General features: G+C 43.2%; 1 protein-coding gene across 2 annotated transcripts in view; it reads right to left on the reverse strand.

The window, feature by feature from the left end:
* Positions 1–16,815, reverse strand: part of sema4f (sema domain, immunoglobulin domain (Ig), transmembrane domain (TM) and short cytoplasmic domain, (semaphorin) 4F) — a 79,244-nt gene that overhangs the window by 41,959 nt on the left and 20,470 nt on the right. Inside the window, exon 2 of one of the 2 annotated variants that reach the window (XM_079491190.1) lies at positions 14,620–16,293. The exons of the other annotated variant lie outside the window; for it this stretch is intronic. Within the exon in view, the coding sequence (XP_079347316.1) occupies positions 14,650–16,284 (1,635 nt within the window). The 5' untranslated portion in view covers positions 16,285–16,293 and the 3' untranslated portion in view covers positions 14,620–14,649. Of the gene's footprint in view, positions 1–14,619; positions 16,294–16,815 lie in introns of those variants that run through there. 2 annotated transcript variants of the gene reach the window in all.

The following is a 16,815-nucleotide window of genomic DNA, read 5'->3' on the forward strand; positions in this document are numbered from 1 at the left end:
TACACACACACACACACACACACACACACACACACACACACACACACACACACACACACACACACACACACACACACACACACACACACACACACACACACACACACACACACACACACACACACACACACACACACACACACACACACACACACACACACACACACACACACACACAGTTTGCATAAAGTCGTTATAGGAGCTTTTCCTATCCCACCCAACACTCGTATTTCCAAACAAATTCTGTGTGTGTGTGTGTGTGTGTGTGTGTGTGTGTGTGTGTGTGTGTGTGTGTGTGTGTGTGTTCCCCGAACTCTTTTATGAACTCTGCTTTCCTGTGCATGCGAGGAGGAGCTGTGAAGGCAAAAAGAACCACAACAAAGCCTACTACTGCAGTTCACAGTCTAAAACAGTGTTGTCTTCATCTCTCTATAGTCTAGAATACATAGTTTACAATGCTTCCTGTCCTGGTATAAGATGAATAAATAGTTCACAATGCTTCCTGTCCTGGTATAACATGAAAATCAATTGGATGGCGTTAGGAAACACACATACGGTACTAACTGTGTGTACAAAGCTCACGACCTGAAAGGTGGAGCCGATGATCTGCATTCTCTCCACTGGCTGCAAAAATGCCAAATGGTGCCTATACAATGTGCATTACATTTACAGTTACAGGTTCAGTGTCTTGTTCAAAGACACTTAAAAACAAAAGCCAGGGGGAGCCACCCAGGGATCGAACCGGGAGCTACTGCCACCCGTGAAAGACTAAGACAAAAACCTACACCAGTAAACATTTTCCTAAAGAGTTTACTTCTCAATTGCTAGTTTCAAGTTTTCTTCATTAAAGAATAATGTTAATTTGGTAAATTATCGTCCCATTTAATAGTAAAGTAGGCAAGGGCTATCTGGCAAGTCGTGACCATGCTGATCAGGATAGAGGCATAACAATGCATATGCCCAGCTCCACCCTCTGTTCACTTCTCTCTGCAGAAATCCACAAAGGTGATGGATGTACAAGGTCAATATGCCAAAGCCAAGTGTTCGGAACTGGACTACACAAACAGATGGGTGATGCCACATCCACAGTCCAAGTGTGCTTTCAGTTGTCTAATTTGGTTTGCAAACGAACGCTCATTCCAGGAACACAACATTAAATCACCGGAGCCATAACAAGTTCCACAATGACATTAAAGAAAGTTGTGCAGTTGGTGTCAGCATGAATGTGGAGGTACTAAACGCAGCAGAAGGCCAATCTACAGTAGCTACAGCTGCATTCCTAATTACGATATAGCCAAGCTGTTCATTGTTTGTCCGGCTCAGGAAATACATTTCCTGGGCCAGTTTTATACATGCCATAAAACAGGGAATTAATTCAGAGTACACCCGTTAATTTCTCCTATTGTCTGCTGAAATCAGCAAAACTCCTGGAGTTAAACTAAACTTGAAAGTTGAAGTTAATTGTTTATTATTGTTAAAGTATGCCACGGGTCTGTACTGTGAAACGCACAGGCACTGCAATCAATTTAACCACATGAACATGCATAAAGTACATACTGTAGGGTTTAAGTGGTTATAACAAGGACATACATCGTGAAAATGTAAGACTAATACATACATAAACAGCCAACAATAACAGCCAAACAAAAAGAAATGCAACTCTTATTTTAACTCATCTTGAGTACCTGTACACAAGACGTGACAATAAAGAAGACCTTGAACCTGACTTAGAATTATTGTGCCCGTTCGGGTTACCAGGCAGAAACAGGCAAAACAAGCAGCATGCCTGCTACAGTTTATTCCCATGAAATTCAGAGCTGAGCAGTCACAGGTTTTTCCTGTGAAAAACACAGCGAGGTAGTAGTATGATGGATGACAACACAGAGATACAGCAACAGTACACACACACACACACACGCACACACACATGCCTTTAGGCTGTTGTATTTTGAATGGAGAACCCATATCCCTAGGTACCATCCTCCCCCTCACTTTACACCACCACTAACGCAGACCTGTAAGACCTGTAGTACCGGCTGCATGGTTGTGCGCACGCACATGTGTATGTGTGCGTGTGTGTGTCTGTGTGTGTGTGTGTGTGTGTGTGTGTGTGTGTGTGTGTGCATGTGTGTGCTGTGTGTTGCGTTGCATAATTTAGAATTTGGGTCAATGCCAGCGAAGAACCTATCAACAAGCTATGCTGCCAAGGAAACATGTAAAGGGGGGAGTTGGAACCGGGTTGATCAAATATTTAATAATAATAGAGATAAAATAGCAGTCTGTTGATGCTCACAGTTTGACCTTGCTTCTTTACCTAAACATGCTAACAGTTGCAACATTCCAGGTCAGCTCCATGGACGAGAATGCTCTTACTTTATTTCTTAACCACATAACACGTAGCAGGCCTATTCTGGGGCAAAGATCTGGCAAAAGAAAGCAGATCTACTGTATGCTCACAATGTGTCACAAGTTCACAACCCAACACGCTGTATGACACGCTGTATGACACGCTGTATGAGCTTGTAGATTTGGCGTAAAGGGAAAAAAGTAGGGGACCTAATAGACCCCTGATAGACAAAGTTCAAGAAAGTTCAACATATGCACTCCTGGCTTTGATGTGTGGGATACAAATATGTATATGTGTAGCAGGCCTTTCTAAGATTACAGAAATCATGACTCTGAGCTATGATTGATAACTTCAATGTGTACTCTTTGGATTATAATCATGTGTAATGTTAATTACAAACGTTTGCAGTGATGCATGAGGAAAACAGAAATGTAGAATTCCAAATTGAAGTCCAAAATACTGATCTGAAGCACAAAAACACAAATTGACATACAGTCCAAACCATTTCATTCCACCCATTGTGAAATGATTTTCAAAGAAAGAAAGAAAGAAAGAAAGAAAGAAAAGAGCAAATATAGCTGATGTACAAGCTATAATGAAATATAAACTTTTTTTTAATGAATGATTTTAATTTTTAATTTTCCTCTCCTTTCCAGATGCCACCCACACTTCGCTCGCTGTGTTTGATCAGAGATCAGTGAGCAGCAGAACAGGCCTCCCTAGTAAAATAGACTTGTATCTTCTGGACTACTGCCATGAATAACTGTTAAATGAAGCTGGATTGCTGATGTCGACTGGTTAAACTGGTCTCTTTGGCTGTGTCAGCGATCCTTTCCATGCTGCATGGTCACAAAACTCACCCTGTACTGGTGGCTTACACCGTTCCCTAATGCATGCAGAGCAACGAGTCAGCATTAATATATCATTCCACCTGATTTACATGGCTTTAGCGGTATTGCCTTCCTCTGCGATTTAAGTGCAGCCCAGGGCTCCGTAGCACTACAGTAGCTTCTACACAAGTGGGTAAACAGAAAAGAAGTAAAGGCTTCACAGAGAATTGGCATCCCCTGCCTACACATGTGCGTGCGTGCGTGCGTGCGTTAATATACTGTACCTGTGCCCACACTGTGTGTGCTACAAAGCATGAATCCCATTCTATCCACCCATAGCCTGAGGACATCATGTCAGCTAATGATATTATGTAATATAGCACACTCATTCATGTGTGAGGATCTTGTGTAGCCAGAAGTTAAGAACCAAAGGGAACAAACACACTTTGAAAGAACAGCACTGAGCACACAAGTACTGTATATAAGCACACACACACACAACAACAAAAGCTGCTACACAGAGAAGCGGATGTACATGCAGGCAGAACACACACGCACACACAAACGTGTGCACGTACACACAGATACCCAAAGAGGCAGGTACATAGCAAATCTGAGTGTTCTTTTATCTCTTGGTGTATACTGTAAAAATGGGCCCTCAAGGGGTATCTCTCTCTCGCTGCACCCCCTCTTCAGTTACGCTTGCCACCCTCTCAACCCACAGCTCTGTGACTTTCCCTCCGGCAAGCCCTATCAGCCGGGTTCCTCCATGGCATATAAACTTAGCGGGGGTGACCGCTCTCATCTAATGGGCTCCCGTCACAGAGATTAATGCTGGCTGAACATAATCCCCTCCCTGTAATGGGTCAAACCAACGGTCCAGTTGATTAAACCCAGGGGGAAAGACACCATGAGTCAGAGAGAGAAAGAGAAGAGAGATTGGGACTACTGTTCATCTTTCCGTGTCTCCTCTAGCCCTGTGATCGTTCTACGCTACTCGACAACTCTTGATTCCTGACCTGCACCTCTCATCTCGCTGCTGTATCTTGACTTTTCCGTCGACGTTCATTTGTTGGCTGTAATGAGAGATATGGCTGTCCCTGTCCTCCCACTCTCTGCACTCCTCTCTCCTCCTCTGATCTCTCATCCCTCATCACCACAGGTGGCAACTTCTATACTTTCCTTTCATCTTCCGTTTTCCATCTAGGGTTTTGAAATGATTCCCTATATGTCTCTGCTTTTATCTTTATCTACTTAAGCCCTATTTTATACTTATAAAGTCTATAAAATGGCTTAAATTGTTAAGATGATACATGCGCTCACAGTGAACATGTAAATCTGTTTTCTTTCTCAATTTTGTGCCTACAATGAAATGCCCAAAATAGGACTGGCAGGCTGAACGCTGAAGGCTAATGTCCTTCTTTGGAGTGTGTGTCTGCTTATTCCTTGCAGGGTGATAACTTCTTCGCCCGTCCTTCTGTCCTCCTCATAACATTGATCTATGTGACACCTCAGTATGTGTGCTGCTAACATACTGCGACAGTCTGCCACAGAAGCCTTTGATGTCCTGCAGCCCTTCTATGTTGTTTTAAAAAGAAAACTGAAATTACTGAATAGATATAAACACAGAGAAGGATCTGCTGCGTATCAAGGCAAAGAAACTATTATACTAAATACACACACAGAGAAATAGATAGAACTTATGAGTAAGAACCTTACACACACACACACACACACACACACACACACACACACACACACACACACACACACACACACACACACACACACACACACACACACACACACACACACACACACACACACACACACACACACACACACACACACACACACACACACACACACACACACAGATGGAGATGGTGTGGTGGTGAGGCGCAACCAAGGAGCGGTGAGCTGCAGCCGTGCCGTGCTCGGGAATCATTTGATTAGTTGATTTGACCCAATCCTACTCCTTGATGCTGAGTGCCAAGCATTGAGACATTGGGTCTTTGGTATGACCCGACTGGGGATCGAACCCCGACCTCCCAGTTTCACGGTGGACACTCTAATCACAAGGCCACTGTAGAGGTCCCCACAACAAACAAAAACAGGCAGACGATGGAATACATTACAGGGAAAACAAGAACAGAGGTACAAAAGGTGCAACGTATGTCTATTTAATAGATATACTTTGCAGCTTCACTGCACCTGTCAAAAGAGGGCGGAGCAAAAGGGGGGAAATGATTGGCAGAGAGGTTGAGATGAGGAAAAACATGATGGAGGGAGGGAGAGATTTGTGTTTTCTTGGGTGGCCGCTTGTATGGTGTGTGTTAATACGTGCGCGTGTGCGCGTGCATGCGTGCGTGTGTGTATGTGTGTGTGTGTGTGCACTGAGTGAGGTCAACTTCCACTGAGCAAAGCAAGATTAATGACCTTAGCTCAATGCTGACAAATACTGTGATTTGTGGGCGTACGTATGTATGTGTGTGTATGTGTGTGTGGGGGGGGGGGGACTGGGTGCTTGAGCATATCTCATAATGCCAGATTTATTCTAGGTTGTGCATTGTGTCGGGCACCATGTTTTGCCTGGATAATGACTTCTATTTACACCTCAAAATGCTGATCCTTTGTTTATTTGCGTGTGTGTGTGTGCAAGCGGTCTGAATATGCTGAAACATATATTCATAATGACTGATTTTGAAAGCAATATATCTTTGTAATGCTATTACGGGTACAGTGAGTATATGCGCTTCTTGTGCTAAAAATAAGCGTCTAGCCATGGTACAGGGTTGGTCTACATGTTTACTAAGCATCCATTTTCTCACCGTTAGCAGAGTGTGTTATTGCTCTCTTTATCGGCTGATAACAGCTAGGCCAGCCAAACCATTAGAAAGTCACTGAGTGTCACACAATGGCTGGCCCGGTGACAATGCTAACACACAGGGAGGCATGAGCGCGTGCGCACACGCACACGCACACACACACACACACACACACACACACACACACACACACAATGTTTACATTTTCATGGTAAGTGAAGGTCAAGGTCACACTAAACGTCAAAATTGTTTTTCAGTAATACGTTTGTGAAATAGATTTATTGTTTACTTCAAACAAATAATAATATGTTATTTCTGTGTCTGTGCTCAATCCTATCCATTGAAGAACGTAGGTTTCAAAGCTTTGGGGGTCAAGCTAGGTCATCTTTCAAATTTACATGTTGCAAAACAGGCCATGGTCTTTTACATGGAAACATGACCATTGACCTTGAAAGGTCAAACTCATGGCATGCTGGGAACCGATTCAGTTAAAAGAAAGATATTTTTGCTTTCTCAGCTGCCAATGTTAGAAGCTTGCATAACACTACAGGTTGGTCAATGCACCACAGTATCCGTTTTTAAACGTTTTGCCATGTTTTGTCAGGGTTGAATGCGCCACTGACGTCTGGTTTGTTAAAAATGGGTGTTTTGTTTTTGCCCTTGGAGTTTCAGTCTTTCGCTGCCCAATTCACTTAAAATGTATCAGGGATGAAACACGTTGTGAGCTTATGGATCTGCTATTTCTAACGTGTGACACCTTCGTCCTTCGTACAACAAAGTATAAACTAAAAAGGTGGATGGAGGACATTATGGCTACATGAATAAAAACAAGACACACTCAAACATTTTCCTGAAGTCCCAAATCCTGAGGTCATGAAAGTCCAACGTTTGCTCACTGTACTGTAGCGACACTATATTGAAAAAGACGTCCCAGAAGCCCAAATACTTAAGCTTTGAAAGGTCAAACTTCTTCTCTCTGTACTGTAGCGATTACGTTAAAAATACATTCAGTGGCCCAAATACTTAAGCTTTAAAAGTTCCAACTTTTGCTCATTGCACTGATACTTTGGTTCTGTGCCGACACTTGTGACTGTATATCATTTTGTAATAGTCTCTTTTAAATCACCTTCCACTGTAACAGAAATACAACGGAATGAACTTTTGGAAACGGTTAATAGTGCTACTGTCCCTTTAAAGTTAATGAACACAGCTTTGTCTGACCTGCTCTTCACCTTCTCCCATTCCCCACCCGCTTGTATCATGTGTGTGTGTGTGTGTGTGTGTGTGTGTGTGTGTGTGTGTGTGTGTGTGTGTGTGTGTGTGTGTGTGTGTGTGTGTGTGTACATATGGACAGGGTTAGCATCAGCTGATCCATGTCTCGTAATTGCAAGGCTCACACACACACATGCAGAAGGTACACAGGAAAACTACACAGGGTCGTGCACACGCTCATTAATGGAGACACGCGCGCATGCGCACACACGCACACACGCTAATTTGTCCCAGGGGGCGGTTGCCTGGTACCACAAGACACAGCCCTCTGATGCAGTACAGTTAGTAGAGAGAGGAGAGGGATAGACAGAGACAGAGAGAGAGACAGAGAGAGAGAGAGAGAGAGAGAGAGAGAGAGAGAGAGAGCCAGAGGAAGAAATAAGGATGAGACACTTGAAAGATAAACTGTGAATCTTGTACTGTCAGAACCCTTTATTTTCACCAATTATATCATGGCCACTGAGAATACTCCATTGTGATTGGCCGGAGGGTACTATGGTTTCGTCACTATTCTAAACTAATATGCATATTAACATCTTGTACAGTGTTTCTAGCATTATTTCATTAACATGAAACGTGGATTTCAATAACTTTCAACCTCTTGGGGGAACGTAAAACATGAAAACAGCCAATTTACAAGCTGATATACAAATATAAAAATAGCTGACAATGACATACAAGCTCGCTAGTCGCTACATGTCATGGATGTGATCCGTAGTGCGCTTCTATATTGGCTATTTTGAGCACATCACATGATGGAGAATAAATTAGGCATGACTCAGATTGTATGTTTTCAGGTCGTTACTTTGTTCCAATTGTAACGAAGATAGTGCCAACACAAAGAGTGTATTGTCTCAAAATATGAAACATTACATACATCATAAAAAATAAACTATGAAAATTACAGGCTATGGAAATAAGTATTGCACTTGTTTGCTGTGGTAGACATACAAGATGCACACCATGCATTCCACTGTGGTCTTTAATGTTCATCAGACATGTTGGTTGGGATGCATTTAGTAGCATGCATAGTCACTCTACAAGGCACACCAAACATTTAGTAGCATGCATAGTCACTCTACAAGGCACACCAAACATTTAGTAGCATGCATAGTCACTCTACAAGGCACACCAAACATTTAGTAGCATGCATAGTCACTCTACAAGGCACACCAAACAACGTTAATAACCCACAAACTCAAAAGCTTGGCTTTGTTCTATATCATTTCACTGAGCTTAAATGTATTAGCGTCGACTCACTACATCACTCTGACGCAGACATCAATGGGCCACTCTCACACAAACTAGGGCTGGTGGATATGGCCAAAATCAAATATCACAAAATTTTACCAAATACCTCGATAGAGATACTGTGACGATAATATCATATTTAACAAAAATGTAAAATGTTAAAATACTTCAAACATTGTGGGAATGGACAATCTACAAGCTCACAATGCATTGCATTGTAACTAGGGTTGGGATTCGGAACCGGGTCCATTTCAGACCCGGTTCCGACATTGCGGATCCGGAGCCGGTTCCATCGTTTTTTTTATTAACAGTTCTCATCAGTCGTCATTTAGCTCCGCTGTGTCTGTGTGTGCATGCATGCAAAGCCAAGTTACTGGGGTGACGTCACCCCACCTACATGAGTGTGTAGATTAATCTTGTGACTCGTGTAGGCATATTGATTTTGAGATGTGGACGTGCAACTAGTTTCCTGCAACAACCTTTGCAGGAAACTATGGCATCGCATTTGCACTTTGCGATGAGTGAGTGAGTGGGGCGGATACCACTGTTCTGTGCATTCAGCGAGCGGTCACCGCCGCGGAGCGAGTGTGGTTAACAGAGAGGGAAATGACTCTGAGGCTGAGCACGCAAAGTGCAATAAATGCGATGCCATAGTTTCCTGCAAGTAGTTTGCAGTTTGGTGCAAGTTTCCTTGCAACGTGCACCAGTTGCACGTCCACATTGAGGAAACATCTCAAAATCAATACGCCTACACGAGTCACAAGATTAATCTAGACACATCGTGTTTGAGAGCCTGCGGAAAGCCGTGCCTCCACTCCCCGCGGTTCCACCACAGCCGGCAGGGGACGAGGATGATGCAAGGCTGGTTCACTTTCCCCAGGCTAGTAACGTTAGAAAATAAAAACTACTAACTTCTACAGAGCTTTTTATTAAGCTTATTGTATAACTGTTGTTAATGGTGTTAATTTAGAACGCCAATGACTCGACGTCTTTCTGTCTGAATCACGTTAACTATAGAGCCATGAATTAAATAAAAATTAATTTGTCTGCACTTATTTTTACAACTTATAAGCAACTCAACCTCTTTTGATTTGGCTTGAGAGCCCAGCCTTTAGGTGCATATATACCTCCATACATTGATTACTTTATAAACAGTTTGCAGAAAAAAGCACAGGAACGTAGCCTACAGTTCAATACAAGGTCTGCTAAGAGGATTTTATAACCCAAGAAAGCACTATGGCTTGTTTCCATTAGGGTAACTGGGGTCCTTCATATTAAATTAATCTGAACATTAATTTGTTGTTGTACTTGGTTAGGTTAGTTATAATATAAGCATAATATATGTCAGAAAAAAGTGGAAAAAAATAATATTAGGAACCGTTAAGGGAACCATTAAGGGAACCGTTAAGAGGGATCCGGTAAGGATCCGGAACCGTTAAAATCCTAACAAATCCCAACCCTAATCGTAACACGTTGTGAGCTTGCAGAACCAATTTTTGACAGTTTTAGTGATTAAAATCAGGATAGGACAACACTTATACCATATCACGAAAACCAAAATACCAGATAAGACGATATATAGTCTCATATCACGAAGGATCATGACCACTGAGAATGCTTCGAACGGCACTAGGTGTCACATGGGCGGACCGCATCAGAAATGTGGACCTCTATGGGGACTTACCACGGGTCACAGACAAAGTCAGAGAGAGAAGGATAAGGCTGGCAGGGCACTGCGTCAGGTACCCAGAACTATAGAGGCAAGTAAATTGACTCTATGGGAGCCAACCCAGAGTAAATCCAGGAGGGGGAAGAAGCGCACCACCTACATAGACGCACTACGGCATGACAGCCTTTACCTTTAGCTACTGTAAGAACACTGTAGAGCTCAGGAACCTAATGTTGGATAGGAGAGTGTGGAGGGCAGCGAACCAGGAGTCCCGAGTTGGTGTTGGCCAGAGCTCACTCTCACAATAACTAATATCACGATGTATGGATATACAGTATTGCCCAGCCCACTAATTCCTCATTTTGTGCAAATCGTGGCAATAAAAATAATTCAGACGCTAATGTCACTATGTCTGTAAATATGCCCAACAGAAGGAAGGTGCTGGAAATCAACTTACTGTAACAGACATCACTACTGTAGCACCCCAAATGAAAGAGCATTAGCCAGAAGGCTCAGCTAACAGCATGCCAACCTCTATGTTGCCTTTTTGCAGTGGAAGTGTGAGTGCAATATATTGCAAATGTGTTTTCACTGATACATTTGTCCGTGTTCCATGGGATGTGTCCAGTAGCCTGGAAACCAGAGGAATGAGCAAAAACGTCTGGCCATGTGTCCAGGGGTCTGTGAAAGAACTTTGAAAATGTATTTCTTTGGAATAGCTAAAACTTTCTTTTAATATTTTGGCATGTGGCACTATTTACTAGCCTGATAAACACTTAAGCCTACACGCACACTACACTGGCGCTACAGATGTCGGTCGGTGGGCCATCATGACTTTTTAGGTAGGCCTCTAATTTTGAGCACATGTGTTTTGTGGTTGACTGATATTTGACCATATGTTGCTAAATTATAGGCAGGCAGGCAGGCAGGCAGGCAGGCAGGCAGACAGACAGACAGACAGACAGACAGACAGACAGACAGACAGACAGACAGACAGACAGACAGACAGACAGACAGAAATGGTGTCTACAGACAGATAGATTCTGTTATTGTGGAAATATCCAGGATATTGGGATGTGTTAATGTTTAATAAATATGTTGTGAAATAACAGTAACATGCACTCAAAACTGCCCAGCAAGACCCCTGTCAGACCCCTGGCAGGTGCTGGAGGAACTAGATAAGAGTGTGAATTCCGACACCCTGCGGGGGTATAGTAATGTTGCCCACTGCCGGTGAAGAACAACAGATCAACATGTTCCAATGACTGTGTTTAACTGTAAAACATTATGCCTGCATTTATCTAAAGGTGGATAGTAATCCCAGTGCCTAAAAGGAATGTAAATGATTAATGTGTTAAACCCTAAACTCTCATAAACCAGTTGAGAAGTAGCTATAGTGGGAGAATAGACCATTCCACCAGCCCATGTAATTACCATACACTCATGGTTCCAGTGAGCGACTTCCTGATCACAGTCAACAGCCAATGGCTTGTACCCTCAAACCAAAGGAGGGGCTTGGCCATTGGCAGACTAGGAAGCGTGTAGGGAAACAGAGGCTCAGATTCAAACCAACTACGAAGAGTCCACACCTCATGTAACTACATGATGAACAACACAACTCAAATTAGACCAATGGTAATTATTGATACATAATGCAAACTATTAATAATCAATGAATAATGTGTTATCCATGTGTTGTAACCTGCCTGTAATTGACGAATGCTATGTGTATCTCTGTCTCATTTATGCAGGTTATTTACCTAACTAACCAACCACCAACTAACTAAACGTCTAACCTAAACTGGGTTAAAACTAACCCTTAAACCAATCCTAGATAATTAGTTCATGTGTTTAAATGTATGTTTGTTAAACGACAATAAAAGTATAAAAGACACTTGAGTTATATTATTTAGACAGTTTGAGTAAAGACATGCTCTTTGTGCAGTTGTGACCTTTCAGTAGGTGTAGCTATGAACCACGATGCTATCAACTTAGCAAATTAAATCGTAGAAGCTATAAATCTGAACAGTTATTTTAGTTCATTATATTAAATGAACAGTCAGGATCAGGATTGAATGTGTTCTCAGTGTAGTGGTGTAGCTGGTGTTTGGTGTCAAAGTTAGTAGGTCACCTGACTAAGGCCCCCTTCCTATTCTCACACACACACTTCCTCTGCTCGTAAACACTTCCACAGACACAGCAGATCCTGTCAGCATGTGGTCTACTCTGTGTGTCAATGAGAAAGACACACACACACAGCACATAAAAACAGCAAAACAAGTTTCTGATGTTTGTCCAGCAAACCACAATAAAGCTGCCAGCCAAATTCACAATATCACAATGATGAAATGCGCACGCACATGCATGCGCATGGCAGCCTGCGCACGCATGCGCATACGTGCACACACACACACACACACACACACACACACACACACACACACCCTCTTAAACACAAAGTAATGGTTAGAGACAACAATAAGCCTATTAGTGGATGTCTAACCTCCCCCTACCATAAAACATACATAGACACATGATTTGACCCAACACATATGCTGGGGTGGGATAAATCCTGATCACCTCTTACTGAGAACAATGCAATGCGATGATGGTCACACACACACACACACACACACACACACACACACACACACACACACACACACACACACACACACACACACACACACACACACACACACACACACACACACACACACACACACACACACACACACACACACACACACACACACACACACACACACACACACACAAACAGATTGTTACTCACTCAATATCCTATTAGCGCAGTAGCCCCAGGCCCTGCATTAACTAAAGTCAAATTCTGACTTGGAACATTTTGCCCTGCAGAGATGTGAAGCTGGGAGCTGAAGAGATAAATAGCTGTAAACTGCATGGAACCTATCTTAAGAATAAAGAATAAAAATAATCTGTATTAACTTGTGAAAGGGATAGTACATATTTTACAGAAATCTACTTAATGCAATAACTACACATTTTAGAGATCGTGTCTTCATAAGGAGATTGCCCCCTTCTCCTCAGTGGCTGGAGCAATTGATCTAATTATTTATGTACAGTAGCAGAGTTATACAAAAATAAAGGTACAGGGTCGCTCACAGTGGCAAGAGTGAGTTTTAACTATTTTATCACATCACACTGATGAAGGCTGGGTAGCCGAAAGGTTTGTCATTTTAATGTAGAAATTAAAATAAATAAAGGGAAGCTCCGCACACTCAGATCTGTGCACAATCAATGTATTTATTTAGCAAGCTTTCGGTCTACTGACCTTCTTCAGGCAGAAGGTCAGTAGACCGAAAGCTTGCTAAATAAATACATTGATTGTGCACAGATCTGAGTGTGCGGAGCTTCCCTTTATTTTTTTCTCATGTTCCCTTTGTGGCTCCAGCACCTCACTTAAAGGGGCATTCCACTCATTTTCAACATTTTACTATGTCATTAATATACCTTAGAGCTGTTGTGTGGAAATAATAAAAAGTCCCCCCGATTCTGTGTTTCCTAGAACTAGAGATCTGAAAAAAATCTTGTTTTCATACTTACAGTTCTAGGAAACACAGAATCGGGGGGACTTTTTTATTATTTCCACACAACAGCTCTAAGGTATATTAATGACATAGTAAAATGTTGAAAATGGGTGGTTTTCCCCTTTAAGTTTTTTCAGCGGATGAGCGGTGGTTCTTTTTACATTAATGTAGAAATTTAAAAAAATCAATTCACTCTTGCCACTGTGTGCGACCCAGTACCTTTATTCTTATGGTGTTGATCTAAGTGGACAGCACACCAGTACCTTTATTCTTATGATGTTGATCTAAGTGGACAGCGCACCAGTACCTTTATTCTTATGATGTTGATCTAAGTGGACAGCGCACCAGTACCTTTATTCTTATGGTGTTGATCTAAGTGGACAGCGCACCAGTACCTTTATTCTTATGATGTTGATCTAAGTGGACAGCGCACCAGTACCTTTATTCTTATGATGTTGATCTAAGTGGACAGCGCACCAGTACCTTTATCCTTATGATGTTGATCTAAGTGGACAGCGCACCAGTACCTTTATCCTTATGATGTTGATCTAAGTGGACAGCGCACCAGTACCTTTATTCTTATGATGTTGATCTAAGTGGACAGCGCACCAGTACCTTTATTCTTATGATGTTGATCTAAGTGGACAGCGCACCAGTACCTTTATTCTTATGATGTTGATCTAAGTGGACAGCGCACCAGTACCTTTATTCTTATGATGTTGATCTAAGTGGACAGCGCACCAGTACCTTTATTCTTATGATGTTGATCTAAGTGGACAGCGCACCAGAAGTCAGAGCACGGTTGTAAAAGTCAGACATGAATTATTATTTTCAGATAAGAGTGATTAGACAGACGGAGCACAATGACAGTAACCCAGAGGAAGAACTACTGTTGGTTGCACGGAATATGATTTTGTTTGAATTCTGTGAAGGCGACCAGGGTCAGCTGCCCCATCCTCTCGATGTCTTCTTCGCTGAGCTGGCCCTTATCGTTGGTAATGGTGATTCTCTTCTCTTTGCCTGTGCTTTTATTCACTGCAGACACTCCCAAGATGCCATTGGCATCCATGTCAAAGGTGACCTCGATCTGAGGAACCCCTCTAGGAGCAGGTGGGATTCCCCACAGCTCAAACTTGTCCAGCAGTTTGTTGTCCTTGGCCATGGCTCTCTCTCCTTCATACACCTGGATGAAGACCCCAGGCTGGTTGTCATAGTAAGTGCTGAAGGTCTGCGTTACTTTACTAGTGGGGATGGTGCTGTTCCGTTTAATGAGGGTTGTCATAACTCCTCCAGCTGTCTCAATGCCCAGGGACAGAGGTGTCACATCCAGTAGAAGCATGTCTTGAATGTTTTCTGATTTATCACCTGACATAATGGCAGCCAGGACAGCAGCTCCATAAGCCACTGCCTCATCTGGGTTGATACTCTTCTTCAGCTCCATGCCGTTGAAGAAATCCTGCAGGAGTTTCTGGATTTTGGGGATTCTGGTGGAACCTCCAACCAAGACAATGTCGTCAATCGACCCCTTGTCCATTCGGGCATCTCTAAGGGCTTTTTCCACAGGATCTAATGTTCCCCTGAAGAGGTCAGCACACAACTCCTCAAAGCGAGCCCTGGTGATGGAGGTGTAGAAGTCAATGCCCTCAAAAAGCCAGTCAATCTCAATGCTAGCCTGATAGCTGGAGGACAGGGTTATCTTTGCCCCCTCACAAGCTGTGCTCAACCTCCTCAGAGCTCTCTTATTTTGGCTGATATCCTTCTTGTATTTCCTCTTGAACTCACTCACAAAGTGACTGACCATGAGATTGTCAAAGTCCTCCCCACCCAGGTGAGTGTCTCCAGCTGTAGCCTTCACCTCAAAGATACTGTCCTCGATCGTCAGGATGGACACGTCTAAGGTGCCCCCACCCAGGTCAAAGACTAGGACATTGTGTTCTTCTGGCTTCCTCAGCTGACCCTGGTCTAGTCCGTAGGCCATGGCGGCTGCAGATGACCCACTGATTAATCGCAGTATATTCAGCCCTGCAATGGTGCAAGCATTCTTTGTAGCCTGCCTCTGTGAGTTGTTGAAGTAAGCTGGGACTGTGATGACAGCATTGTTCACCTTCTGGCCCAGGTAGGCCTCAGCAATCTCTTTCATCTTTACCAGGACCATGGAGGAGATCTCCTCTGGGTTGAAGCATTTGTTCTCCCCCTTGTATTCCACCTGAATGTTGGGCTTTCCTCCATCACTCACCACCTTAAAGGGCCAGTGTTTCATGTCTGACTGCACCACTCCATCATCAAACTTTCGGCCAATCAGTCTCTTGACATCAAACACAGTGTTGGAGGCGTTCCTAGCCACCTGGTTCTTGGCTGCGTCTCCAATGAGTCTCTCAGTGTCAGTGAAAGCCACATAGCTGGGGGTGGTTCTGTTGCCCTGGTCATTGGCAATGATTTCTACTTTGCCATGCTGGAAAACCCCCACACAGGAGTAGGTGGTTCCCAGGTCAATGCCAATAGCGACATTTGCTGCAGACATTTTGATTACCTAGAAATAAATGAAGAGAAATGTATAAATTATTATTGAAATGATGACTGTTTACCCTGTACTCAGATGACTGCAGCAACCCAGACACTGACATGCTATTCATCAAATATTCAGATGACACGGTTATTGTCGACACCACCAACACCAATAACCGCATCATTGGGGTAATGGACGGATTTGCTGAGTGATGCAATAACAACTTCCTGGACCTAAACCCCAGCAAAACTAAGGAGCTGCTGGTGGACTCAGCAGCATCCATAAAAAACGGACAATAAAGAAGGCCTCTCAAATAGTTGAGGACAACACACACACCCTCCATAACCACTACGAACTAATGCCCTCAGGCCGGCGATACAGAGCATCAAAACTCACTAAAAGGGGCTCAGCTAGCTTTGTGCCCACCTCCATCAGACTCTTGAACGCCTAGGCTGATCCCCCCCCCCCCCCCCCCCCCCCCCCTCGTTGGAATCTCTAACAAACAACCCCCCCCCCCCCCCCCCTTTCCACCTGATGGACTATATA

The sequence above is a fragment of the Electrona antarctica genome (assembly GCF_951216825.1).
Source record: "Electrona antarctica genome assembly, chromosome: 21".
Taxonomy (NCBI): Eukaryota; Metazoa; Chordata; class Actinopteri; order Myctophiformes; family Myctophidae; genus Electrona; species Electrona antarctica.